The sequence below is a fragment of the Cyprinodon variegatus genome, unplaced genomic scaffold (genome assembly GCF_000732505.1).
Source record: "Cyprinodon variegatus isolate N-32 unplaced genomic scaffold, C_variegatus-1.0 Scaffold1005, whole genome shotgun sequence".
Taxonomy (NCBI): Eukaryota; Metazoa; Chordata; class Actinopteri; order Cyprinodontiformes; family Cyprinodontidae; genus Cyprinodon; species Cyprinodon variegatus.
The window spans coordinates 81,328-107,055 of record NW_015151458.1 but is presented as its reverse complement, the minus strand read 5'-3'; the positions used below and the strand labels follow the sequence as shown (position 1 = coordinate 107,055).

Below are 25,728 nucleotides of genomic sequence, written 5' to 3'. Positions count from 1 at the left end.
GACGTTAGTGACTTTAGAGTTCAGCTGTTTTCTAACATTCCACCTCGTGTCTCGTTTCAACTGGAGCCTTTGTTTTATTTCAGCTTAAACATCTCTTTAAAAAAAGACTGGAAAATAACTTCTTAGTTAAACTGTAGATGGAAATAAAATGTTAAAAAAGTAAATATTAAATTTAAAATATTTATTATAGGAGCAAACCGTTACATTGTCACAGAATATTTTCATCATTGGTGTTTGTTTCTGCTGCTTTGTCAGTGCCTTTCATAAATAAATATGTTTCCTCCAAGTCTTCCCTCTGGAACATGAGTGTGAAATATCTCTGCTGTCCTCGTGAAGTTATTCCCCTGCAAAAATGTGGAGATTTCCTACAGGAGAAAACAGAAATGTTTGAACATTGCACTTTCAGACAAATGCAAACAGATGGTGTAGCCTTTTCCCTACCTTTTCTAAGACGTCAAATAAAACCAGATGTGTTGGCAGGGAGGATTTGTATGGAAAAGAAGTCCTGAGCCAGAGGAGAGGATTGTTGTAGAACTGTGCAGCTTCTTCAAAGTAGCCATCCTCTCCAAGGTCTGGGGGACATTCCAGAAACCTCATCTTCAGAGGACAGTGGACATGGCTACGAGGAGACAGACGTGTGTAAATAACGAACTGTTTCTGAAGGTTTAATCCAAACACTATGTTTTGCTTAAAAGCAGCAAGACTTTGTTTTTCAGGACTTCTGAAGCGTAGATATTTATAATTTTTCAAGTTAATAAGAGATCTAATTCATTGTTATTTAAATATCGCCAATTAAAAAAAAAACTCCTTTTAAGGCCTTTTACAGAGATAATTCAATTAGATCAAACAGATTGTTAAAGTTTTTTTTTTTTATCTAAGGAAAGCAGCTGATTGCATCGAAACATTGGACTTACAGGTCACACTCCTGGATGAGCTTGTGGCAACTAGAAATTCACTTGCATTTTGTCATCTACTATAGCAATCACTCACAATGAGCATGCATGCAGCGACAGTGGGGAGGAAAAGCTGCCCTTTAACAAGAAGAAACCAGATGAGCAAGGTTCTGTGCAAGCGGTCTTTTCCTGAGGTCAACAAGTTCAAAGAGACGACAGCCCACAGTCCCAGTAAAGCCTGAGATTTCATTAAAACATTGACATCATTTTCTGCTAAGTTGTCAGTTCAGCACAGTCAAAAATCCTTGATTATCCCTTTAGGATCCTTTTAAATGTCTGAAGTAATAAGATAAGAAAATTGATCAGAAAAAAAAACAAGCAGCAAAGTTTTTTTTGCAGTAGTGTGCATATACATCTTGTATAAAAGATATTGGAAAAATGATTTGCACCTTTAAAGAAATACAAGCTAGTTATAAATGGCAAAAAAGTTAGACACTATAATGTTGGAACTTGCACCTTATTTTTACAATTAAAACCTTTTTTTTTAGCAACAGATACAAGATTATAACCCGATTGCATCTGAAAACATCCCACAATGCCGAATTAGAACAATTCAACAGCTTCATTTAGTTTATTTTTTTTACTTACATTTTAAACCGGTTTTAGCTACTTAAATCAATGCAAATATTGAACTCAAATCTAACTGTCCCTTGGAAGTGCTTTTGTTACATTGAAACCAATTAACCTCAACGTATTTTAGGGGATTTAATGTGATAAACTGACACAAAGTTTTATAACTAAGAAGCTTAAAACCAGTAAATAGGTGTTTGATAGATGCCAAGAGGCCCATAATAATGGAGGAGCTGCATATGATGAAAGCCATTGCTGAGAAAAGCCTGAATTGTTTACAGAGATGTCCATAAGTCGCATAGAGGACATGGTACAGATGCTTTCAGCTCCATGAGACCCAAACTGAATTTGTTTGGACTTTAAAGAAACAGCAGATCCCCCTGAACAAAGCAACTCCACAGTGAACCATGGGTTTTGGTTGTACCTGTAGAACGGCGTTGAGTGACAGGGCATGAGGAAGAGGACGTCCGACTGCGAGCTGACAGCGTCCCCGTTGACCTCACAAAGCGTCTGAAGGTGGCTCATGACATCTAGAGTACCTCTCTGGTGGATCAGACTGGTGTACAGAGCCAGAGCCAGGTTGGACACCAAAAGGAGAGCTGCAGCTGCACGTCTCCACGCTTTGAGGCGAGTCAAAGATATCCCTGCAATTACACACCTCTGATATGAACACATTTCACCAGGAATAGAACGCATACTGGGATTAAAGAGGTGAAACAGGGAACTGACCACAGAAGATCATACAGAATGGCAGCACAGGGTAGATGAACCTGAACTCCTTGTGAGGAAGCAAACTGAGCAGAGAAAATGATTTACTTCAACCATTTTTCATAAGTAGTTTTTCCCAACTCTGTCTTCTAATCAAATTACCTGTACACAGCAACAGTCCACAGAACCGTGACCAGCAGGATTCTGTATTTCCTGAAGGCCAGGCTGCATCCATGTAGAAAGAAGGGAAGATGGGGACCGATGACGACGGGGAAGCCTTGGGTGAAGTACCAGTGCCAGGGGTGGGAGCCGTAGAAACCGGCCACGCCGTGGAGAATGTTGAACTTGATGAAGTTGAATTGCACCAGCGTCCACTGGAATAGAGGCCAGCTGTTGCCATCTTAATGTAAACATAAAAGCTACTCGGTTGGTTGGCTGTGTTTTACCTTTTCATAGAAGAGACAGTCGATCAGTGCTGAAATTAGAACCGCCAACATCCTGGATATTTGACAACATGAAGCAGTGAGGACAGGAGCTAAACAATGGTTAGAGCATCCATGAGGCTGAGAGCACTTACCCTATAGGAACGTAGCTATGAGTGATGAGTCTCAGTTTGTCCGCTTCATGCCAGAAATGGTACATTAGCAGAGGGAACCAGACAATCAGGGCTGTCGGCCGTACGACCACTGCCAAAGCCACCAGGGAAAGGTACATTTTACTGGGGAAATGAAGGAAAACCAGTGAGAAATAAGACACTTGAAGATTAGTAGAATAAAAACGGTAACAAGCTTTTACCTGCTGGATAATTTAGACCCTGGCAGAGGAAAGTAAAAGAGAGCCAAACAGGTGAGGGTGGTCTCTGTTGTGTTGGTCAGAGTCCTGGTGCAGCAGAACCAGGAGAACCAGGAACACAGGTGGCAGAAGAGCTGGAGAGCAGAGAAATCAGCAGACAGTAAACAATCCTGACATGTGAATTAAAGCTATCAGGGTTTATTCATTGCAGGTTATAAAAATCTGACATTTAGCTTTGGCTTTTCAGACAGTGTAGATTTCATATATTTTATAAGATTCAGTTTGAATTAGATCAGCGCTGTTTATGACCAACAAGCCCACTTTAATCTAAGTTTAACTTTTGAAGAGAAGCTTTTTGATGGTTGAATGAATGTGAATTAAGCCCATCAGTGACATACCATTGTGATTTGGGAAACTGAAGCTTAACATTATTAATATAAATCAGCTGAATAGAATAGAAATGAAAGATGGGAAAAGTCTGGGAAATATGTTATTTTTTAAAAGGAGGTACAAATACTTTCAAAAATCTTAAGTAATGCAGAGTCTTAAATTAAATAAAATGTAGACTTCAAGACATGGGCGAGTGTTGGCCTAGTGGTTAAGGCAGTGCACTTGTGCCCTGAGAAGGTTGCAGGTACCCCATTTAATGCCAACTGCTTGCACTCTGGGTTCCTGAGCAAAACCCTTAACATCACACTGCTCCCTGGGCGCTGCACAGTGGCAGCCCACTGCTCCCTAAGAGGATGAGTTAAATCCAGAGAGTTAATTTCTAGTCTGAGATCTATGAAGTTCAATTTCTATTTCTAGACTGAATAAAATAAAGGTAGAATAGCTTGATGCATGTAGATGTTCTGCATAGACTAATCTATAGGGTCCATTCAGTGAGTTCCTGATGTTTGCTCTGCAAGGATTCTATTGTCAAGTCCAGGTTTGGGAGGTGAAAACAAAACCCAGTCACAGAACAGTTTCTCAGTGAGATGTAGGATTATGACAATAGGCTCTTTCTACCGTCCATCTCGTAACATCCTCGGTTTCTAGCGATCGGATGAGTAAGAAGAATTTAACATCAGCGAATGCAGCCAGGAGAGCTTGAACTATTCGAGGAAGCCAAATCTGCAACAACAAAAAAAAAACCTCATGAACTCCATGATCACAAAGTAAAATCAAATCTTTCCAAGAAATAAAGCAACTCACAAGGAGGTAGACTGTGTCGTAGTTTAGCAGGTGTAATATCTTGTATAGAACTGCAAAAAACAAAGGATAAGCAAATCCTCTGATTCCTGCTTTCCACTCCCAGGTCAGGTAGCCATAGGTTTTACTGTTAAGGTTCTCGCCTCAACAAATAGATCAACCCAGAATCAAACCAGGAAAAAAAAATTTTTTTGTTGATAAATATATTTCAACCACAAAATTAATACCACAACAACTGCCATTTTATGTGAATAATGAAAGAACCTTCAGATAATCAAACAAGCATCAGTGGCAGGAATCAGTTCCCCTCCTTAATCCGAATCCGGTTTTCCATATCCAAACTGGCCGTTTTTTTGCACTTTCTTATCGTTAAAGCCTTCAAATATCAGGCTTTCACAGATTAACCAAAGCTTTCTTATAGTTACTGAGAACTTGGACCTTAAAAGTTTCATCCAATCAGCTGTGAGAAGAGACTCAAGTGTCTAAGGAAGTCAAAATGAGCTATTTTAATAGGTAAAAATTAGATTTTTATCTTATTACAAATTGAAACTGTAGCCATGTAGAGTTTTGTTTATTTTACCACTGTTTAGGAGATTGAAAAAAGTTGGGGATATAAAGTGGAATATATATAAATAATTAAATATTAGTGTTGCGCCGATGCCATTTTTTGGCCCCGATACCCGATACCTGGCTGTGCAGCATCAGCCGATACCGATACCATCTGTTTGAAATTGAAGTGTGTGTTTATATATGAAGAACTGCACACTACTTGGATGTAGAATAATTGCCATCATGGCTTTGTCAAGCTGCTGCCTACCTTTGTGAAACAGGAAAAATACTAATACAAAGTGAATCCAGTAGAACTTTTTATTGCCGACCTGGAATCGGTGACAATAGTTGAATAACCTTTTGGCTCTCAAAATGCTATCGGTGCCTATTTGTCAGTACTTGCCGATACCGATACCACCATTTTAGTGCTGGATCGGGGCCCCAACTCAATACTGGTATCGGAATTGGTGCAACACTAATAAATATATCAACATAAGTAAAAACCTCTTGTTTTTACCGGTCAGTCTACGTCCCTACTCTCACATAAGGTTATAACATTTAAATTATGTCCAAAAGAAATAGATCCTGGATGCAAGTGGCTGAAATGACCGTTCTCCATAGGTTGGCTGGACACTAGAGATAAGAGTCCAGAACTCGGTCATTTGGAAGAGGCTCGGAATAGAGCTGCTTCTCCTGCACATCACGAGGAGTCATCTGAAGGGAATCGGACATCTGTACTGGATGAAAACTGGACGCCTTCCTCAGGATTGTTCCAGGCAAGTCCCAGGACATTGCAAAGGACACAGTGGACAGACTGTCTATTGGCTGGCCCTGCAGCACCTGGGAATCTCTTCTGAGACTGCTGCCCCCCTGACCCAGTCAATTTCAACTGAAATTCAATTAAAAGATACTTGATAATTCCAAAGGGAATGAAATATTGCAGTAACTCCTAGGGTTTTTTGCGTTTGTTTTTTTCGAATTGTTGGAGCTGTGGATAGCTGTAAGAGGAAGGATCTTCTCTAGCAGTCTGTCTTGCACCAAATCTAGAGAACCCTCTGACTGAAGATACTTTTCTGTTCAAAAATCTTCTGAAGTGGATGCTTACTGTTGTCCATAATGTTCTACACTTAATGGAGAATTATCCTTTGTGAAATCATCCCCAGAGGTTCAAGAGAAGTTCCTTGAACAGAACTGACCTTCTTAATTAGCTTGTTGGTCTTTTTTAAGTCATTTGCCCTGATGCTGTTACCCCAGCAGATGATGAAAGAAGAGATCACACTCTCCACAACAGATAGAAGATATGTAACATCTTGTTGCAAAGGCAGAGGGACCTAAGCTTCTTCATGAAGGCAACAATGATGTGAGATGGAAGAAGAGCAGTGACAATGGATACTAGTAGTCACTGTAGATGTGCTAATTGTTTTACAATGGTTGTGGTTGTTTGGGTTATAGCTCATAATCTTGTAATAATAATAATAATAATAATAATGAGTTTTATTTGTAATGCACTTTACATTTGAATTCAAATCTCAAAGTGCTACAGTTCAAAAAAGGGAAGATTAAAACAAAGGTTAAAAGACCATAACATTAAAACAGAGTAAAGACAATCATTAAAATCAATACATTTGGAGGCATACATAGCCTATCTTAGAAATATATTATAAAGTTAAAAATTATAAATATATTAAAATAAATAAATCTTAAAATATTTAAAATCTGTAATTGTACTGCTTTTTCTGAAATAAAGTTATTCATTCTGTCACTCATTCACACACACTGACACAGGAAATCAAAGGATATTTAAAGACCATCCGGTGGGACACCTCCAAGGACTGCCAGTACTCATCAGGGACAAAGCTGGTCTGGACCAGGACACAGTTGATCAGTCTGAAGAACACAATGAAGACAGCCACCCTCAGTAGGCCTGTGGAGATAAGTTGCTTAGTGATTTCCTGAAAAGGAAGTGTTTAATGGAACATGGAGCTGATTGAGCTGCAGCACCGTGGTTTAAAAGCTTCCCCTCCTCCTTGGAGTAAAGCAGGGACCTCCGTTTCCTCAACTTCACGTCCTCTGCTTTGCTCCCGAACTTCAGCCGAGGGCGTAGAGTCTCCATCCTCATAGGATAAGGTGGGAATCACCTGTCAGAGCAGGACTAGGCTCATATCAAATTCATCGAGAGGCTGAAACTAAAACAAAATCAGGGGAATTTCCTTATCTCGTGTCTTAAATAAGCTAATTTAAACAGGGGTTGTAGTTGCTTTGGTTTAACCAACTTCAATTTCTTACATTTTAATCTCTCTCAACTTCCGAGTTTGGATACTGTGACCAAACAAACGTATTTAACATTACTTCCGCCCACACTCAATCTTATTTCCGGTCTTACAAACTTCAATATAAAAGCTCTTCTTCTTTGTGGTGTCTATTCGTGTTTGGTAATAAACTAAACGGCGCTTTACTGCCACCAACTGATGAGGAGAGAGACTGTCGCTATCTCTGTAGATTTAACTTCTTGGGACATTCTGTAAATGTAAATTAGTTCTAGCTTGATTTTCACTAATTTAAGGTATCATATCCCGTAAAACAAGCATACTTGTCATTATTGCTGTTCCATTTAATCTAAAATCAGCATTTGCTTTTTCTGCGCTCATCATATTTATTTAAAATGTGTATTTTTATATAGAGTCCGGCTGCAAAACTGACCAAAGAGGAAAAAGTAGTTGATCTTCCAATCTACGTTTTTATTTAAGGTCGGTTAGGCAACACCAAATACGTTGTTTTTTCGCCATCTACTGGCAAATTGATGTATGTTTGAATTATTTTTATTTTTTTGTTTTTCCGGCAAGGAATATAAAATAAATTATGCATATACAAAATATATGTCTTTAAAAATGTAGATATAGTGACCCAAAAAGTGTTCAGTAAACTGTTTTGACTTCGTATCACACCCGAACAATATTTCTATTCTATTCTATTCTATTCTATTCTATTCTATTCTATTCTATTCTATTCTATTCTATTCTATTCTAATGTGTTCTGTTCGACATTTCTTGATGTATTATGAGTGTCAGGATAAGTTATCTTGAAAACATAAGCACTCAAGTTGTTAATGAATTTTGTGCAGTTCATTTTTTTTTTTTTTTTTTTTTTAGTTTTTGTACTTGTGTATGATTGAGAGGATACAGATTTAGAGAATAGAATAGAATAGATGTTTTAAAATTTTTTTGATATACAGCTCTGATTGACCTGTCCCCTCCAACGGTGGAAGAATAGATTGCAAGCTTATTTTCCTTATTTTGTACCGATTGTCTGCTACATAAACAAATATAATTATATTCCGTATCTATTTAGATTCCAGTTAAAGCGGATATGTTATATTGACAGGCTCCCACAAAAGATCACCAATGAAATTAATCCAAATAAAAAAAAACAAAAAACAAAATATTATTCAAAATTTAAACATTACGATCTAGTTTTTGGGAAGAAAAGAATATGAATATGAATAATAAGAATAAGAATATGAATTTACCACGCTACTCTTATTTTAATTAAATTTCCCCGCTTCAACGTAGCCATACTGTCTTGACCCATCGTTTTTCTCTGACGCTAGGTGGCACTGTTCATCTTTCTTCGCACAGTAGTTCTCAGAAGAAGAAAGCTCTCTCTATACATAAGTATCCTCCTGTTTACCTTTTCTTGGGCATTTTTATCCTTTGGTCTGACTTCCCCTCTGTCCGGGATAACTACAGACTCCTCCTATAAAGTGCTATCTGGTGAGTGAAATATGTTGTAGATAATTATATCCGTAATAGTCATGTTTGACCGATGTTCAATAAAAAAAAGGTTAACGAACTGAAAATTAGAACAAGATTCGGTCGAACATTGTCAATATCCGGTCGGGACAAAATTTCAAAATAAGACATTATATTTGGACATGCTTTTGGTAAATATTTATATGGAATATCGCGCTACCTGTTGATGATGTACTACAAATCAGTTTTACACCCACCTGAGTTCTACATTTAGTGTATTTAAAGTCAATATTTGACAGAATAAGACATCTAATATATTTGTATGTGCATATGTATATGAGGTGTCCTGTGCACACATTTTAAAATGACAAAATTCACTGTCAAGGTAGAAGAAAATAACTGACTCTCCACTCAAGAGCTTTAGGTCTCACTGCATCAGGTTCTAAATTCACTTTAATCTTTTTTTTTCAGATAAAAAGCTTGTGTTCACTAGGGCTGGGTATTTTCGCCAAAGTCCGGAATCGGTTTCAATTTTGATTCATACAGTTCTAAATCGATTAATTTCGATTCGATCTTATTATGTTATATAAAATACTTAACACTGCATCCTGAATTTTTTTTTTTTTTTATTTAATAGGGGGACGTTTTATGCAAACTATTTCTAGCAACACATGCTTGTTTTCTTGATACCCATGTATTTGCAATGATCTGCCATGTGTTTTTCTTTCTTTCAGGATTGGTAGGGATCTGTAGATCTTGATACCTTGTGAATCAGGAGCAATGTTTCGACAAAGGCTGCCTTTCTCACAATTGTTTTTAGCCGCAGCGCTTGGGGTCGCTGGGGGCATTTACATCTACAGACCATACTATGAGTCACGACTGAAGGCCTTTGAACAGCAAAACAAGGATGTGCCAAAGAAAGGGAATGAAATGGACTGAAGCACATCGCCACTCCCAGGAAGCACTTAACAGACTGAACAATCAGAACCGCTGATGCCAGACTGGAGGCCAAACAAAACACAAAGCCTGTGCAGTTACATTTCTGCTACTGTGGGGTATGGCAATTTTTTTTAAATGCCTTGACATATTTTAACACTCACCTGCCTTATTAGTGGCAGATTTATTTGTAAATGCATTAAAATGTGTAACCGAAAGATATTGTGAACCAAGAAATAAAGTAATGTCTTTTTGTGGTGAGAAAAACACAAGTGTTGGTACATTTTTAATTATTCAATGATTTCATCTATCCACAACCTGAACTTACTCTGGTTATCTTTTATGTGAAAAAACTGTTCAATCTAAAACTTTTATGACAAACAGAAAAAAAAATCTGTATGATAAATGGACTGGATGATAAATTCTGATTTTTCTTTTCAATTGTGACCCGATTAATCTCTTAGTTTTATCTTCAGTTATTCAGAAGCTACATGCATTTATTAAACACATTTTTGACAGGATTAGTATTTCATTAATTTTTGATAAGATTTATAAAAAAAAAAAAAAGAAGTTAATTAGAGTCCGTATAAGATCAGGAAGCTCAGAGGTTTTGGAGTAAGTTTATTTCAACATGATGATAAGCCATTTAAATACGACACCAATAGCAAAGCAGACAGTGGTACTTTTAATTACTATGTTAATAACTGTGTATAGTTAATTAGACGGTTGGTAAAAAACACATTTATATGTTTCAAACCGCAATTAAGATCTTAAAACAACAATGTATTTGAGTATTTTATTTTTTACACTACAACTTGGAATTGGGGTAATCCAGAGCGTCCAATAAAACCATAACCGTTGCGTACAATGTGTTAAAGATGATGGATACCAAAAAGAGGTACTTAAGTGGATTCAAGAAAAGAAAAAGCAAAGAAGAGCTGCTGGAAGAACGGAAAAAAATTCCCAAAAATTAAACATGTTCTTTCAAAGAAACGAAGAGGGAGAGGTGGACGTTGCTGCTACAGTGAGTGTTGTACTTCATATGAGGCCTACCCAGATAATGTTGTGTCGTTACGTCATTGGGTCCAAACATAGCATAAGAACACTGTAATATTTTGATATGGCTGGAGCCGGTCAAGTTTCCTCATGTACAAACATGATGCAATAATGTGAGATTTGATGATGTAGTAGTCTGTGTTTATAAAATGCTTTTTTTAAAACTGGTAATATTTTAGTGCCTGGTGGTAAGCTTACAAGATTACAATTTTTTGTCATGTCTCATATTCATTTAATACATATATATATATATATATATATATATATTATTTAAAGTGTATTTTCCTAATTACCTCTTCTCAGGAAATAATTAGTAAAGCTTAACTATATAAACAGATATAACCCTAAACTGGTCAGGACCAGTTCTTCGGGGCTATGGCCCCTGATGGCCTCTGTCTAGAACCGCCCATGGGGCCCCGGACAAGTTTGAGGCCGCTTCTGGGAAATGCTTTAATGAAAATGGACCGAAGGAGGATTAAAATAGGAACCACACAGTCACCCGTTCAATTTCTTGGCTCGGTGTTTTAAAGCAGACCACCTGCAGGTCGTCGTCGCTGATCGGACGCTCGCCTCGCCTGTTGATTCAGCTAGCACCGCTGGGAGGCGCTGTTTCTCACCGGAGGGGCTGAGAGCACACAGCCCCGGAAAGTTAAGGTGGTGCTTAGAGCGGGCCAGGCTGTCCTCATGTCCACTGATGGGCTAGAAGCGACGGGAAAAACTCAAGCTCCACTTAGATCATTTCATTTCAAGTTTTCTCCGGTTGTTTGAGGGTTTTTATTTTATTTTTTTACAGAGTAGGAGGCAGCAGCAGCTACGCCCTGGGGCTGGTGAGTAACTCTGCTTTCAGGAAATGTCTGCCGTGGGAACCAGGCTGGTAGCATCTGTCAGGAGTTAGCAACTTATACCTTCACCCTGGCTGCTGTTTTCTTCACAGAAACATTTAAACATGTCATCCACTCTTCAGTTAAACTTCAGGCCTCCTGGGTTTTGTTTTATTCCACCTGCTTTTTCCTCATCTGTTGCGTTCACTGACCGACACAACACGACGAGCCAGAGATCATCACTACTACTGACTAGACTTTTTATTAACTTCTCCTTTTTACGTTTTCATGATCCTATATGATGGGAGGCTGACTTTTAGTTGGGGATGTCAGGATGGGTTTAATGTTTGTCTGAAGGGGGGGGGGGTATTTTCCATCTGATTGGTCAGGTGACCCCCCCTCCCTCCACATGAGCACCAGCTGAGCATCATTAGACCCCCTGTTTCTTTAAGTTAACTGATTTATGATTGTGATGCTGCTGTGGAAATCGGTTTGAAGTGCCTTTTTAGAACCTGTTGCTGATTTTCCTCACATGGTGCTGCATTTAAAGATGCACATTGCTGATGTGAAACTGAATTAATAATCTTTGGACCAATAGAGGAGAGATCTAAAGTTAGCACACAGCTTCAGTTGCTTCAGCTAGTAACCACTGATCAGGCCTGAAATCTAGGTGTAGTGCTGGATACGGGCTTGAACCTCCAAAAGCATTTAAAGACAATTACAAGGTCTGCTTTCTGTCGCCTGAAGAACATTTCCAGGATTAAAGGACTAATGTCTCAGCATGATCTGGAAAAACTAATCTGTTTATATTTAGTCGAATCGATTACTGCAACAGTGTTTTCACAGGTCTGCCTAAAAAGTGGATCAGACAGCTGCAGCTGATCCAGAACCCTGCTGCCCGTGTCCTCAATAAGACTAATAAAGTAGAGCACATCACCCCAGTTCTAAAGTCCTTACACTTAATCAAGTGAAGCACTTTGCATTGTCTTTGTACTGAATTGTGCTATACAAATAAATTTGCCTTGCCTTGCCTTGCCTTGCTGATGGGCCCCTCATGGTATCCTCAGCGGTCACAAGTTTTTCACATTTTGAATATATGTATATGTTTTGTTTCTTCTATTGTTTTTGGTCTTTTTCCCCAGAGTTAGCTCCTCCACTTTAACCTTGAGCTGCTGGCATAAGGATCAGTCTCTTTGCAAGAGACTGTTTTATTTTAAACTGATTTGTGTCAGTTTAGTTGCTCAAGATAAGACGAATGAATTGAATCTAAAGAAGGCAGCAGAGTTTACTCTGTGTTGCTCTGTAAATGCCCACACTGTGGCCTTTTACCAGGGAAAGTCTGCTTCTATGAGAGGCTTCAGTCTTGTTGAACAGGGACTCGCTTGTTGTCAGTTTTAAAAGGTTTTGCGAAACATGAGACTGTCTTAATGTAATTTCTTTCTGCTTCCAAGTTAGATTAACTCCCACACTTTCTGAGCAATAAAGACCTGTTTACTAGAGTTAACATATTAGACCCCTACTAAGGCTGCAGCAGACAGCAATGATATGATTTTGGATTCAGCATTAGGATGGATCTGTCCAGTTTTTATTTGAACCATTTGTGAAGGAACCAGTTTGATGTTACTTATTTGGAGAACTTGCTGTCTTGTGGATGTGGGAAAGCTTCTGAATGACAACAGAAACTTTAGTTATCTAGAATAATTGAAAGGGCTGTTTGCTTGCCTAACTCACCCGAAGATGATGATCTGGCTTCCTTTTTCACCACTATGGTAGAACCTGGGAGGAACAAGGTGAATTACACATGTTTCTGCAATTCAAAGAGGCGGTGTGTTAGAAAGGCCACATTAAACTCTGGTCTCTATTTCCCTGTTGGTCTCATTAGTTTGAGCTTGAAAACGACTTGTTAGAACGGAGTTTGGTGCTCTGCAAGGAAACGTCTGATTAGCCAGATATAATCTGCAGAAACATGCTGACGCAATCTGTACTTCCAGCTCTGTGGTTTTGCAATTCTGTGACCTGCTTTTACTTTTGCTTATATTTTATACTAACTGGTGTTCATTTAGTAGGTTTTTGATGCGGACAAAACCGGTGACTGACATGTGTTTGGTTGTATGTCATGTGTCACTTTTTACTTGATTATTGTTTGTAATCCGTAGGGGACTGCACTGCAACAACAGTGTTCTTACTTAATCTTTTAATATTCCTGTAAGGACATACGGATTAACTGTAAACACTTTTTTTTCCAGGTGTTTACACACATGTTTTATGATGCAACACATTAATTTTCTTTGAGTTTATTCTGTTTTAGATTATTTAGGATTACCAATATAATTTTCTGCTAAATTACATCTTTAAGATAACCCTTCTTTATAAGTTTAGTTTGAGTCACCAATAGGCCCACCTTAGGATGGACACGCTGCTTATTTTTCTGATTTAATGAAAAGAAAAAAAAATCAGATAAGAGAATTGAGAAAATAGTTTTGGATGGTCACAAGTCCCAAACATGTTCAAACTATTTTACAGAAGTGTAGAAAGCAAAGGAATGTACAGGAATAATACTCCTAAAAAAGGGGTCCGATAGCTAAACTTTTTCTGGTGGGGAAATTTGCATTTAAACCGAATGGAATAAAAAAAAAAGAAACACTTTGTGAAGATTCAAACTGAAATGGGTAAGACTGGGTTATTATCAAATGAAATCAGTCCTGAACCAAGTGGGTTGCAGGGCCAATCAGGAAGGGAGAATCCGATTGTTCCCTTTAAAGTTAACTATATAAAATGCTGTGTGGAAATTTCAGAACAAAGTTTAAAATGATAAACTCTAAAATTCAAACATTTAGCAATCAAATAGGATATTCCTGGCTGTACTTGTTTTTAATCAAGTGTCTATAAGAATATGCTTTCAGCTCTAATTTATCGACGCGTTGTTCTCACAGTACTATTCATCCGATTGGTTCCAACACGACACCATCTGTTGTTTAACAGGCTCAGGATGGGCAATAAACAATTATAAAATGTATTGCCATAGACTGCTTATAAAAAGCCTCCAATAGATTTTTTTAGAATATAATTGCACTGAAATCTGATCAAGAACTCCATGGCATTCTGGGTGATGTAGGCAGAGAAGGAATTTAGGCTCTCATCTTAAAACCTTAGCCTCTTACAGCCAAGCTGATCCTTATTTCAAATTGAAGAACTAATATTTACTAATTAGCTATTCATGATACGTTTTCCAGCCATATTGCACAACCCTATAACTGCCACAGATATTATTAAATACATTATACACTGGGTCTTATTAAAGAAATTATAATGATCACATTTTATGGAAACTAACTCAGCCTCTACAAATGCAACATCTGGGTCTGTGTGGAACACTTCTGTGTAAAGACTGATCAATTCTTGGGCTAAATAAAGAAATTGTAACCCAAGTCTTTCTGGACATTCTGTTTGTGGGTCGTTGAAAGAATGATCTGTAATTTAATCTAGATTTAATCTAGCTAGACCCAAAAAAAGTGGACCTGGAGCTGCATTCATTCTCTCTAAGGAAAATATGTAATCCTAAAAGAGTATGTGGAGTTTTTATCCTGAGCTAAAACTCTTACAATGACTGAATGCTTGGCTTTATGAGCCTACCTTTAACTAGTTTTAGATGTAAATGATGTGCTTTGAGTTTGTCAGTGTAACATGGGTCAGTTCATCTTTTTTTTTCTTCACACCCATAACTAAGTTAAAGGTCCCAAATGACGAAGCTGTTGTCTGTTTTGTTCATTAAATAATTTTTTAGATCCACATTGGACAATCAAAACTAATTTACAGGCAATGGTTTTTGTCTTAATGTGTTTTAGGTTTGACTTTTAAACTTTGTTGAGGAAAGGTAAAAATCCTGTCTTAAGAATAACAATAAAGATGTTTTGAAGCTTTGGTTAGGTAATTAAAGAGTTAAACAAAGGGGTGTTTGACATCTTATTTTCATAGTTTTTCTTCACTGTATCTGCATAAAAAACTGGAGATGCATAAAAAAATAAGATAACATAAATCTTACAATAAGAATTGTATTTTTTGACAGATTTGAATCGGGTGGATCTATTCTTTTGCGTGTGTAATTGTAGTCATTTCTTTTAATAATACAGTTTTGTACAAGCTGATGTCAACTTCAGTAAAATACTCATATTTCTAAATGCTGAAATAAATGAAAAATGGGTTACATAAAAGGTATATTTGTACAGCAGGTTTTTTTAATATAATATTGCACTCAACAAAAATACAAAAGCAACACTTTTGGTTTTGCTCCCACTTTTTATAGCCTAAGGCACACCTGTGCGCTAATCATGGTGTCTAATCAGCACCTTGATATGGCACATATCAAGACGCAAAGAAGAAGTGCTCACTATTACAGATTTAGACTGGTTTGTGAACAATATTTGAGGGAAATTGTGATATTGTGTTTGTGGAAAAAGTTTTAGATCTTTGAGTTCATCCCATTAAAAATGGGAGCAAAACCAAAAGTGCTGCATTTATATTTTTGTTGAGTCAGTGTGAGGAAAAATATAAAAATGTTTAATATGTTTTTATAATGCAGTAGATGCCCAGGTGGAGGGTGGAGGGTGATCAGTGTAATTACAAGGCAAGGCAAATTTATATGTATAGCACAATTCAGTACAAAGACAATGCAAAGTGCTTTACATGATTAAAATACAGGAAGATAAAACAGAATCAAAGCAAGTAGGAAAAAAATAAAATAAAAAATGCAGAAACAAAAAAGAATATTAAAAACAGTTGGACTAAAGAAAATATGTTTCAGTTGAACTGTTTAACTAGAACAGTCGAAGGCAATCCTCAACAAATGTGTTTTTAGTCTTGATTTAAAGGAACTCAGGCTTTCCGCACTTTTACAGTTTTCTGGAAGTTTGTTCCAGATAAGTGGAGCAAAGGAACTAAATGCTGCTTCTCCATGTTTAGTTCTGGTTCTAGGTATGCAGAGCAGGCTGGAGCCAGAAGACCTGAGTGGTCTGGATGGTTGATACACTGATAGCAAGTCTGAGATGTATTTAGGTGCTAAGCCATTCAGAGATTTATAGACTAACAGAAGTATTTTAAAGTCTATTCTCTGAGATACAGGGAGCCAGTGTAATTACAGGAGGGGAATGGTAGAAATGAACTGGATAAATGACCAGTTTTAAGAGGAAATTCAAAAAAAGTATATGTGGCACAACTGAATTTTGTTGCGCAGTAAAAGAAGCAGTTAAACCTAAAGTAATTGCACATTAATAGTGGTAGGTTTGTGATTTAAATGAGATTGTAGGGCAGCTTTCTTTTTTTTGCTTGTCAAATATTTGTCAGATGAAGGCGCAAACTCTCTGTTTTAAATCAAGAGGGGTCACAAAGAAAAGTTTGAGAACCACTGTTAGAAGAAGTGTGTTTTCTTCAGATGGTTTTAACACAGAAAGTGAAGTTGAGATGGACTCTAAGCTCACCTCTTATGGTCAAATCTGTGTTTCTTTCCTCCCTTTACAGCCCAGCAGATTTAACACAACCCTAGATTTTGCACGGGACCCTAATCTGCTTATGGGTTCAGAGGAAAGGCTCAACGATGCATGCAGGGAAAGAATGTAAGGCCTGTCTGAAATGTCAACGAAGTGATCATATGACACATTTCTGCCTTCTTCAAGCCTTTTTTTACCCTGCAATTAGTAAAGTGTTGCTAATGGGAGTCTCGCATCTCATAGATGAAACAGTACGGGTCTATTTACTGGCCAGTTTGTGGCCAAAATTATGACATTTTGCAATTTGCTGGTGATTTGAATTTGGACCTACCGTACATTTGGTGTAGAGGGATGCATATATTCTTAAGTAATACACATTCATCCAAGAATGGAAATATAAATATGCCTTTATTTTCTTACAAAGGGGATGTTAAATTGTGTCAGCAGCAAATAAGGAAAGACTTTAGAAAATAAAAATAAAACATACTGTACATTTATAAAAAACCGATACACTCTGTTTGAGTTGAGTAGGGTTGTTTAGAAAGCATACAATGTGTAAATTTGTGCGTATACAAATAAAACCAACACAAAATAAATAGCAGTAGGATTTTTATAGAGCGCATTGAAAGCAGTGATGGTTATGGAGGCTAGAAGAAAGGATATGCGTTTGCCCTACTTTGTGCACCGAGGGTGCAGTACTCTTTCATGTAGACATTAACCCATTCCGTTTAGTACTGGGTTTAACCAATGTTTTGGATATGACAGAGAAGTAGATTTTAAGAATTTTTTTTTTGTAAACAATCCAAATTATTAGGATTTGTTGCAAAGAATAAACATTTTTAAACAAGATTTTCTAGACTAGAGTAAGCCTACTATCAAGCCTATTTATCAATTAGTTTTTGGGTCTGGAGATCATATAGAAAAAAATAAGCTAAGCAGTAAAATGATGATGAAGCATATGTATAATGTATTGTTTAGTGCTAAAATGCATCACTTGGAAATGATCAAAAACATATAAACAATAAATCCCTGAGGTTTATTGTTTTGTAGGGATTTTGTATAGTCAACCAATATTAAAGTGATGTAAAAACACTGTTAATACAGATTTGATTTGATCATTTCCTGTTGATTCATGATAATGTTGCTGCTAATAGCCTTTAAAAACAAAGTGCAATCAAAGCACAATAAGTGGACCCTAAAACCCTTTGCTCCGTTTTAACCACAGCTGTATGCTTTCAGGTGGTTTCGTATGATTTTACATGGAGCAGGTTGTTCTGCCCTGCAGCGAATGGCTAACTGTTACATGAGGTGCCTCTGAATGCAGATTAAAATCTTTTAGCAAATGTTCCAGAGAGCACTGAGGAAATGTTGCATTAATCCCTGCATATTGTTGCAGCAATGATTAACTGTGTTGCTAGATTCCTCTGTGTTTTCATCATGCAGTATAGCCAAGTACTAAAGGGATTTTCACTGAATCCTGTTGTAACGCTGGTTGGAATTTCACAATGTAGGTGATGCGAGGAGGGTTCAATTGCAGGAAATGTGACACAATTTTCAGTTTTTGACACTAGTTTGTGCTTTATTTCTACTGGTCAGAACCGAACATTACTCTGGTTGACAGGAAAACATAACAGGCTTTGTGCTGTTTCATTTCTTTGTGCTTCATTAATAAACTTGGTTGATGATCAAACCTTTCTACATTTCTAGTTGGTTTCATATTTTGCTAGATTCCACTGCCCAAACTGAAACAGTGTACTTGGGTAATAGTTGAGTGTTTTTAAAGAAAATGTTACCTGAAAATGAGGTGGGCTGTGTTAAAAACAGTCTAATAAATGGCCTTAAACATTTTCATTTGTACAAGAATCCTCCTGATTTCCAAAATAATCCTACCCTGAATGAGTTTGAGCTAAACACTACAGATCTTTCCTTTTCCATTTCATCAAGGATTAAAGTAGTTGAAATACTGTAATGCTAAGAAATTCCTGCAGGTATAAACAAGGAAGTTATGATGTTTATTATTAAAATTCCCAGCAAAGGGATTATTTTTTTCTCTAAAAAAACTCTGCTACTCCTTTTACATTGCATTGTTTGCAAGATATTTAATTATTTTCTGTCAGGGGAAAAAAGGCTGCTCAATCAAATTAAAAAGGAAATAGAAAACTAAACCTTTTCGAGTAATGAATAAATTTGGGATTCCCTCTAGTAGTTTGTAGATTTCCTGTTGGATGTAAAGGAAGTGAGCTTTAGTCTTCAATGATCAACCCAACATTAGAGAAGGGATTTGAAGGATTTTTTCATGCAAATATAAAAAATGTGTGCATTCAGTTAAAGCTTTATCATTTCAGGTTTGTGTATTTTGAAAAAACAGGTTTATCTTCTGATAAACAATCACCTGCTATTACTACTGTTGGCCATAAGGGATGCTTGTCATTTTACCTTTCATTTTTAGAAAAAAAAAAAACTTGTTTAATTTGATGCTGTGACCTATATGAATAAAGACTTTCATATGCCATTGGTCAGAAAAGGTCAACTTTGAGCCATTTATTTGAATAAACTAGACAGAAGGGCATTTGTTCTTCTGGTAACTGTGTGCATATGCTCTATTTGTATAAAAGTTGGATGCAATCTAGTGTAGCATTGAGGGCTACCTTTTTTTTAAACACTATTAGTTCTTATACAAGTTTGTTGTTTTTTTTAGCTACCATTTGTTATTGCATTTCGGGAAAGATGAGTAACTTGAAAGTGATGTCGGTCTAGGCATAACGCATACAAGCATGCAGGGTTTTTTTCTTCAAAAAACTCTTAACTCAGTCAGTGTGTTACTATAAGATGGCACCTGTGTAATAATTTATCAGGTACCAAGTATTTCAGAGTGAAGTGTTAGTGGCATTATAAGAAAGTGAAAGTAATTCCTGAAGGATGGCAAATCAGCCATGATGAGGTAAAACACACATGATCACAGAGCTTTATGCAGACCTAATGGCCACAGACCTTAAAACTTCATCTGGCCTTCAGCTTTATTCAAGAATCATCTGTAAAAAGCTCCACGCCATGTTCTTGTTTTATATACATTTGTTTATTGAGGAAAAAGATTAGTCATATACATCAAGAAAATGGAAAATGTCCTTCATTACATTTTCTTGTTTTTGTGTTTGCAGGGGGAGAGGGTGGGGGTATTGTTCTGAAGGCAAGGTTTGAAGTGATTTACAATATTCTATAAAGTAACCCCATTTATTTGGGAATCCTTTCATTGCAAAATGTATTTTCTCCATTTTAAGTATTGATAGAGCACTGTGAAACCACTGAGATATTAAAGGTGCCTTAGGAGATTTCCGAAAAAGCAAAATTTTTCATCTACCAAGTGATGTAAAAGTCAATATTTTGGGATGAAAGGGGTCCGTTAATACAGACTTTACTGGGATACCAACACACCATGGTTTTTAACAGGGTTGCATTTCCATCCATTGTTGTCATCACCGCATACATGCAAAGCAACAGACACGGCCTACCGTCTGAGTTTAGGGCAGTAAAAACATATTCACTGGAAATTGAAATCATTCCTCCATCCCACAGAAAGGTCTGGGTTTGGTGGTTACCTGACTGCGTTGCATCAGATGTAAGATCTGGTGATGGGAGGATTATGCTGCGGGCCTGTTCTTTTGGAGCTTTGCTCATTGTCTTGGTTACATTGAGAAATGACTGTTGCACACCAAGATATTTTGTATAATTCCATGCTACTACTTGTGGGAACAGTTTAACGATGGTCCTTTCCTTTCCCAACATGACTTTGCAGCAGTCCTCATACATCCATGTATGACATCTATGGAATGCCTAAATATTTTTATAAACACATTGCTTGGAAAAGCCTCCCTAGAAGAGATGAAGCTGGTGTTGCTGATAATGATCAGTTCATATTAAACCCTATGGATTAAGGATTGAATGAGTGAATGCTTCCAGCCATATAGTGCATGAACCCTCAGCACTCTGACTTATTAATAGCAGCTTCATTAGCTGTTATTAAACCTTATTACTGTTGGGGCGGCTGTGGATCACTGGGGAAGAGTCTCATCTGGCCATGCAGAGGCTGATATCATCAACCTTATCCTTTTATCTTAGAAATTAACACAAATAACGTTTTTCTTCTTCTTTGAGATTAAATGATTGTTTTTCTTGTCATTTTTTGATTCAGCCTCCTTTTGTGTTTCAGAAATTACGGACTCACTATGTCTGATGGGGAGTATGATTACCTTATCAAGTTCCTAGCGCTGGGGGACTCCGGTGTGGGAAAGACCAGCTTTCTCTACCAATACACGGATGGCCATTTCAACAACAAGTTCATCACTACAGTTGGAATAGACTTCAGAGAAAGAAGAGTGGTAACTAATCATTTTTTGAATTTCTTCATTGCTGCCTTATTAGGGGCTTAAATGCATTCCCTTTAGATCAGGCAATACTTGTTGGACAATAGACTACTGAAGGATGCTCTGCGATAGGAGGTATGACTAATGTAGGGTAAATAGCAGGCAACACCCTCCTCAGATTAAACACTTCAAACCATTGGCAAACAGCTAAGTCTTATCCATGTTTACAGTAGCCATCCTTCAGTGCTGCTAACCTAAAGCTCCTGAAGTAGATCCTGTTTTTCTTTCATTTATTTAGCGGAAAAATCACTCTTTGATCTGTCAAAATGGATTTTAAATATTTATTAATACAGTATCTAATCGAAAACATAAGTTATGATGAAGTAAATAATCTACTAATAATTGCAATGTGAACACAGAAGTGTATTTTGTTTCAAGATTTAGCAGTTACTTCTGTTTTTTTTTTTTTTAAAGAAAAGAATAAAACTGCAGGAAACTATAATTACACAGTAGCATTAATGGCTTATTTGGGGTAATTTCTTTACATTTTTTTATTAGGCACTGCTAATTTTAACTGAGAATTTGACATCCTAATGTTGAGTGGCAGAATAAAATTCAATGGGTAAAAGATGGGAGTCATTTTTAAAATGAAAATGTTCAATTGACTTTGAGTTGTACCGCAAGGATTAACTTTTAACTCAAATACAACCAGTAAATGATTTTTCATGGTTAGAGCCTCGCTAAGGTGTTTTTACAATGCAAAAATGGCATAATTGACACCATGTATAGGTATAGATGGTGGTGGTTGCGTCATGCTGTGGGAGTGATTTTTTTTTTTTTTTTTTTTTTTTTTGGAAGCTGAATCAACCATAAAAGATGGTAAAAAGAGCTGTTTTTTTTTGTTTTTTTACAACTTAAACCTTTATCCTTTTTAAAGACCCGAAAATCAATAACGTTTGGGCTTATCGATACCACTATCGAGTCTTTTTTTTTTTTTTTTTTTCGCGGGGGAAGCTGCTAAGTGTTGATGGAAAGATGGATGAAGCAAAATGTAGGGCAGCACTAAAATAAAAAACAATGTTCTAGCTGAGGTAACGCTATGCAGCAAAGTTGGTGGGATCTGAACCCAAAATTAAGAAACGATATTGGAGCACAACCAAATCTTAGAAACAAGCTGTTTTTGCAGCCATGGGCAAATTTTGGCAGGTTATTTTTATTTTTTTTCAGGATACACTTCATTCAGATTTACAATGGTTTTAAATATCTATTTGAACTGTTGTCTCTGTTTCCATCAGATCTACAATTCAACCGGTCCAGATGGAACTACAGGCAGGGGACAGAAAATCCACCTGCAGCTTTGGGACACTGCAGGACAAGAGAGGTTAGTTATCCATATTCTAGGATTGGATTTAATCCCTACTGACATTATTCACTTTCCTAGATAAATATCTGTTTCACCGTTCTGACCACCTGCAGGTTCCGAAGTTTGACCACAGCTTTTTTCCGAGATGCCATGGGTTTCCTCCTCCTGTTTGATCTCACCAATGAGCAAAGTTTCCTCAACGTCAGAAACTGGATGAGTGAGTCCTGAAGGGTCCGGCTGAAACTGCTACTGAGGCAGAACCTGAGCACATTTACTTACATTTGATTTATTTTATCTGATTCATATGAGCTGAAACAAGGATGATGTCAGACCCCTAAATAATGTGATCATCTTCACTGATGAACATCTTGTTTAGAATTAGTGTTATGAGCTTCATGTGTATGAGTCATGGTTGTTAATCAAAGCTGGCTGTTTCCCTCAGGTCAGTTACAGATTCACGCATATTGTGAAAATCCTGATGTGGTTTTGTGTGGAAACAAATGTGACCTGAGTGACCAGAGAGCCGTGAGCCAAGAGGAGGCTCGAGAACTGGCGGAGAAATACGGGTGCGTATGCCTGGTTTCTGATCCGTCTGTGCATAAACCTCTCCCTCAAAAGTTTGCTAAGAAGGCAGTGGCTGCAGTGTTTGCTTAACGCTGCTGTCCAGGCTGAAGGACCCAGCTGGTCCTCCTCGAAAAGCAAATATTTGCCTACATGTGAAAGATATCCTGGTCTCACAAAATTAGACACACCTTTACTGAAGGTAATCTAGACAGTAGTTCATAAAATCTGTACTTTGAAGCTTTCTTGCCCTGGCATGATACTGCCACCACCATGTTTAACAGCAGGGATATTAGATTTCTAACAAATGTGTAATATTATAAAGATCCGTTTAGCTCCCGTCTGGACAGAGCCATACCTCTCTCGTGTTTTTGTCTATAAAGCATGTTTTTTGTTTTTTTTTAGCAAAACGCAGGCAGGAAATTTTTATGGCTTTGATTTAGTCCTGTCCTCACCCTGTTTGCTGTCCCTCATAAGGGGGCTTTTAAGGTGGCTATCTAATTTGAAAAGGAGAAAATTTGCACTTCACTCGTACGTAAGATTTGAATCAGTTTTAAAGCTGCTGTGCCTCCTTACACAGAATCACATACTTTGAGACCAGCGCTGCAAGCGGCCAGAATGTCAGCGAGGCTGTGGACGTCCTGCTGGATCTGATTATGAAGAGGATGGAGAGGTGTGTCGATAAGTCCTGGATACCAGATGGGACCGTCCGTGCTAACGGACCTTCCAACCTGGACCTCTCTGAGGGCTCTGATAGAGGCAAATGTGCTTGTTAGAAAGAATATTTTGTTGCACACATTTTCATTTCTATAACAGGTGGGGGAGAAAAGGAAGATGCCCAAGCAAAACACAGTGGGAGTTTTATTACATTTTGTATTGAGTAAAACTTTATCATCTTCTTCAACAGTATATATATATGCCACTTTACCCCACAATTCTGAGTATTACTTGTTCACTGTCACTGACTTGCTGAGCAGTTTACCAGCTAAGTTGGTGCTCTTTGTTCTGAATACATTAATATTATTGTGATTTTTGGGGTATTTATTTTCCTTATGGTTCCTAATGAACAGCTCCAGTTTCCACATTGAGTTAAAGATATTGATCCTCGATTCAAATAATAAAAGAACACTGAGTCTGTTTGTTACATGTGCTATTATGTTATCAGGAATGCTCAATTGCTGTGTAAACATTTTAATGAATGTACTTTAGGTCACCAATGTTGTTACTGATACTTTAAGTGCCTCAATGAATACTGCAATCTTACAGGATCCTGCCAGAGAAAATGTAGCTCTTCTTGGTGGACAGTAAACATGTGATAGTTTCTTTAGTCTGTACTATGATTTGAGTGCAGTTTTTGCCAACAGCATAAAGAAAAATGATGTAAACATTTTAGATGAGATGTGGGGTATCTAAGGAAAAACAATCAGGAAACCAGAGTTCAAGGACTACTTTTTGCCATCATTAATTCTTATATAGAAACTAGATAATAGGCCCTTTTTTATCTTGGCCACAAAAAAAACACACAATTTGACAAATTTCATCTAGAACTAAAATAAAATTTCTGATAAAATGTGCAGAATAAACGAATAAACAAACCGAAAAAAGACCTTTTTCAATTTGAGATCCGTTCTCTTATCTAGAAGATACAGGTTTAATAACCCCTCTACAAAAAAAAAAAAATGTAAACACTTGGATTTAAAAAGTAAATGTAAGCCAAACTTTAAAATGCATATGATATATTACTAAAACCAAGTGACTGGGTGGCACTATTTGTCTTGAGCTGTTGAGATGTGAAACTTCTACTGAAATTCGTTATTGTTCTATATACTCTTCACAGAGTGTATACTGTATACCAAGTGCCAAATTAATAAAATCTTATTTTTTTCTGTAATGGGAATAAGTTGATATTTTCTGGGTTGATGTAGCAGGTTGTTCCTATAGAACAGATAAGCTGAGCTTGTTCTGTTGGCACATTTTATGAATAAGCGAATCAGAATATTAGCTGGAAATGAATTCATCAGACCTGAAGACCTCCTGTTTGTTGAGCTATTGCTTTTCTATAAATCTTAAACACTGGAATGATAATTTTTATAGTTTTTCCACTCTTTACTTTTGTGTTACACTTTATTTTGTATGTTTAAAGGTAGACAGTTTTAGACTATATTGTATTCTTCCTCTGAATTTCTAAGCACAGATTTAAATATTGGACATTCTTCCTCTCTAAGTGGGTTTAATCATATTATTAGGATGTATCAGGCTGTCACATGTGCCTTTGCTCTTATTAAAATGTGTATATTAAGAATAAAACAGTTGTATTTATGTATCATCTCGAGTCAGTGTCTTTATTCAATTTATTCTGGTTTTAAAAAAGCATTAGACAAAAGGAGGACATCAGGGCACTGATAATTTGACAGTATGGAAGAGAAAAGCACACCCTAGAGTTAAGGTACCCCTATGAGATGATTGCAATGTAATAAATGAGGCTGTTCGTAATAAAGTGGGAATAAGAGCTACCAAATAGCTATGTCAGGTAACAATTAAAATGTTTTAATGTTAAGAGTTTAAACGGTTAAAAAAATCCTATAACATTTGGTGAGCGGGAAAATTATAAATTTTGGTCGAAATAACGACAGAA

At 37.0% G+C, this 25,728-nt stretch overlaps 3 protein-coding genes across 5 annotated transcripts; 2 read left to right on the top strand and 1 right to left on the bottom strand.

The window, feature by feature from the left end:
* Positions 1 to 217: 217 nt before the first annotated feature.
* Positions 218 to 8,760, bottom strand: pigb (phosphatidylinositol glycan anchor biosynthesis class B). 3 transcript variants are annotated; one of them, XM_015399364.1, is made up of 13 exons: positions 8,451 to 8,760; positions 6,765 to 6,901; positions 6,564 to 6,687; positions 4,218 to 4,335; positions 4,032 to 4,136; positions 3,027 to 3,157; positions 2,809 to 2,949; positions 2,678 to 2,729; positions 2,394 to 2,605; positions 2,253 to 2,317; positions 1,948 to 2,167; positions 442 to 619; positions 218 to 365 (listed from the first exon to the last, which is right to left on the bottom strand). In XM_015399364.1, exons 2-13 carry the CDS (start codon positions 6,880 to 6,882, stop codon positions 252 to 254), a joined length of 1,578 nt encoding a protein of 525 aa, XP_015254850.1. In that variant the 5' UTR covers positions 6,883 to 6,901; positions 8,451 to 8,760; the 3' UTR covers positions 218 to 251. The 3 variants fall into 3 exon arrangements, with proteins under 3 accessions (XP_015254850.1, XP_015254848.1, XP_015254849.1); XM_015399362.1 differs by lacking the exon at positions 8,451 to 8,760 and adding an exon at positions 7,050 to 7,151 and having other exon boundaries at positions 6,765 to 6,949; XM_015399363.1 differs by lacking the exon at positions 8,451 to 8,760 and adding an exon at positions 7,050 to 7,137.
* Positions 8,761 to 9,247: 487 nt separating this feature from the next.
* Positions 9,248 to 9,797, top strand: LOC107100742 (protein PIGBOS1-like). The gene has a single exon (XM_015399365.1). The coding sequence runs from the start codon at positions 9,293 to 9,295 to the stop codon at positions 9,449 to 9,451; it is 159 nt and encodes a 52-aa protein (XP_015254851.1). The 5' UTR covers positions 9,248 to 9,292; the 3' UTR covers positions 9,452 to 9,797.
* Positions 9,798 to 11,119: 1,322 nt separating this feature from the next.
* rab27a (RAB27A, member RAS oncogene family) lies at positions 11,120 to 25,416 on the top strand. The gene is made up of 6 exons (XM_015399372.1): positions 11,120 to 11,331; positions 21,016 to 21,184; positions 22,465 to 22,550; positions 22,646 to 22,749; positions 22,975 to 23,098; positions 23,674 to 25,416. Exons 2-6 carry the CDS (start codon positions 21,032 to 21,034, stop codon positions 23,867 to 23,869), a joined length of 663 nt encoding a protein of 220 aa, XP_015254858.1. The 5' UTR covers positions 11,120 to 11,331; positions 21,016 to 21,031; the 3' UTR covers positions 23,870 to 25,416.
* The last annotated feature ends 312 nt before the right edge of the window (positions 25,417 to 25,728 follow it).

Excerpts from the sequence above, each read along its gene's own strand:
- pigb (XM_015399364.1), bottom strand. The coding sequence starts at position 6,882 with ATGAGGATGGAGACTCTACGCCCTCGGCTGAAGTTCGGGAGCAAAGCA. Across the intron at positions 2,168-2,252 it reads ATTCTGTATGATCTTCTGTG|GGATATCTTTGACTCGCCTC; the intron begins GTCAGTTCCCTG and ends GTGTAATTGCAG. Across the intron at positions 366-441 it reads TATTTGACGTCTTAGAAAAG|GAAATCTCCACATTTTTGCA; the intron begins GTAGGGAAAAGG and ends TTTCTCCTGTAG.
- LOC107100742 (XM_015399365.1), top strand. The coding sequence starts at position 9,293 with ATGTTTCGACAAAGGCTGCCTTTCTCACAATTGTTTTTAGCCGCAGCG.
- rab27a (XM_015399372.1), top strand. The coding sequence starts at position 21,032 with ATGTCTGATGGGGAGTATGATTACCTTATCAAGTTCCTAGCGCTGGGG. Across the intron at positions 22,750-22,974 it reads CAACGTCAGAAACTGGATGA|GTCAGTTACAGATTCACGCA; the intron begins GTGAGTCCTGAA and ends TGTTTCCCTCAG. Across the intron at positions 23,099-23,673 it reads GAACTGGCGGAGAAATACGG|AATCACATACTTTGAGACCA; the intron begins GTGCGTATGCCT and ends CTCCTTACACAG.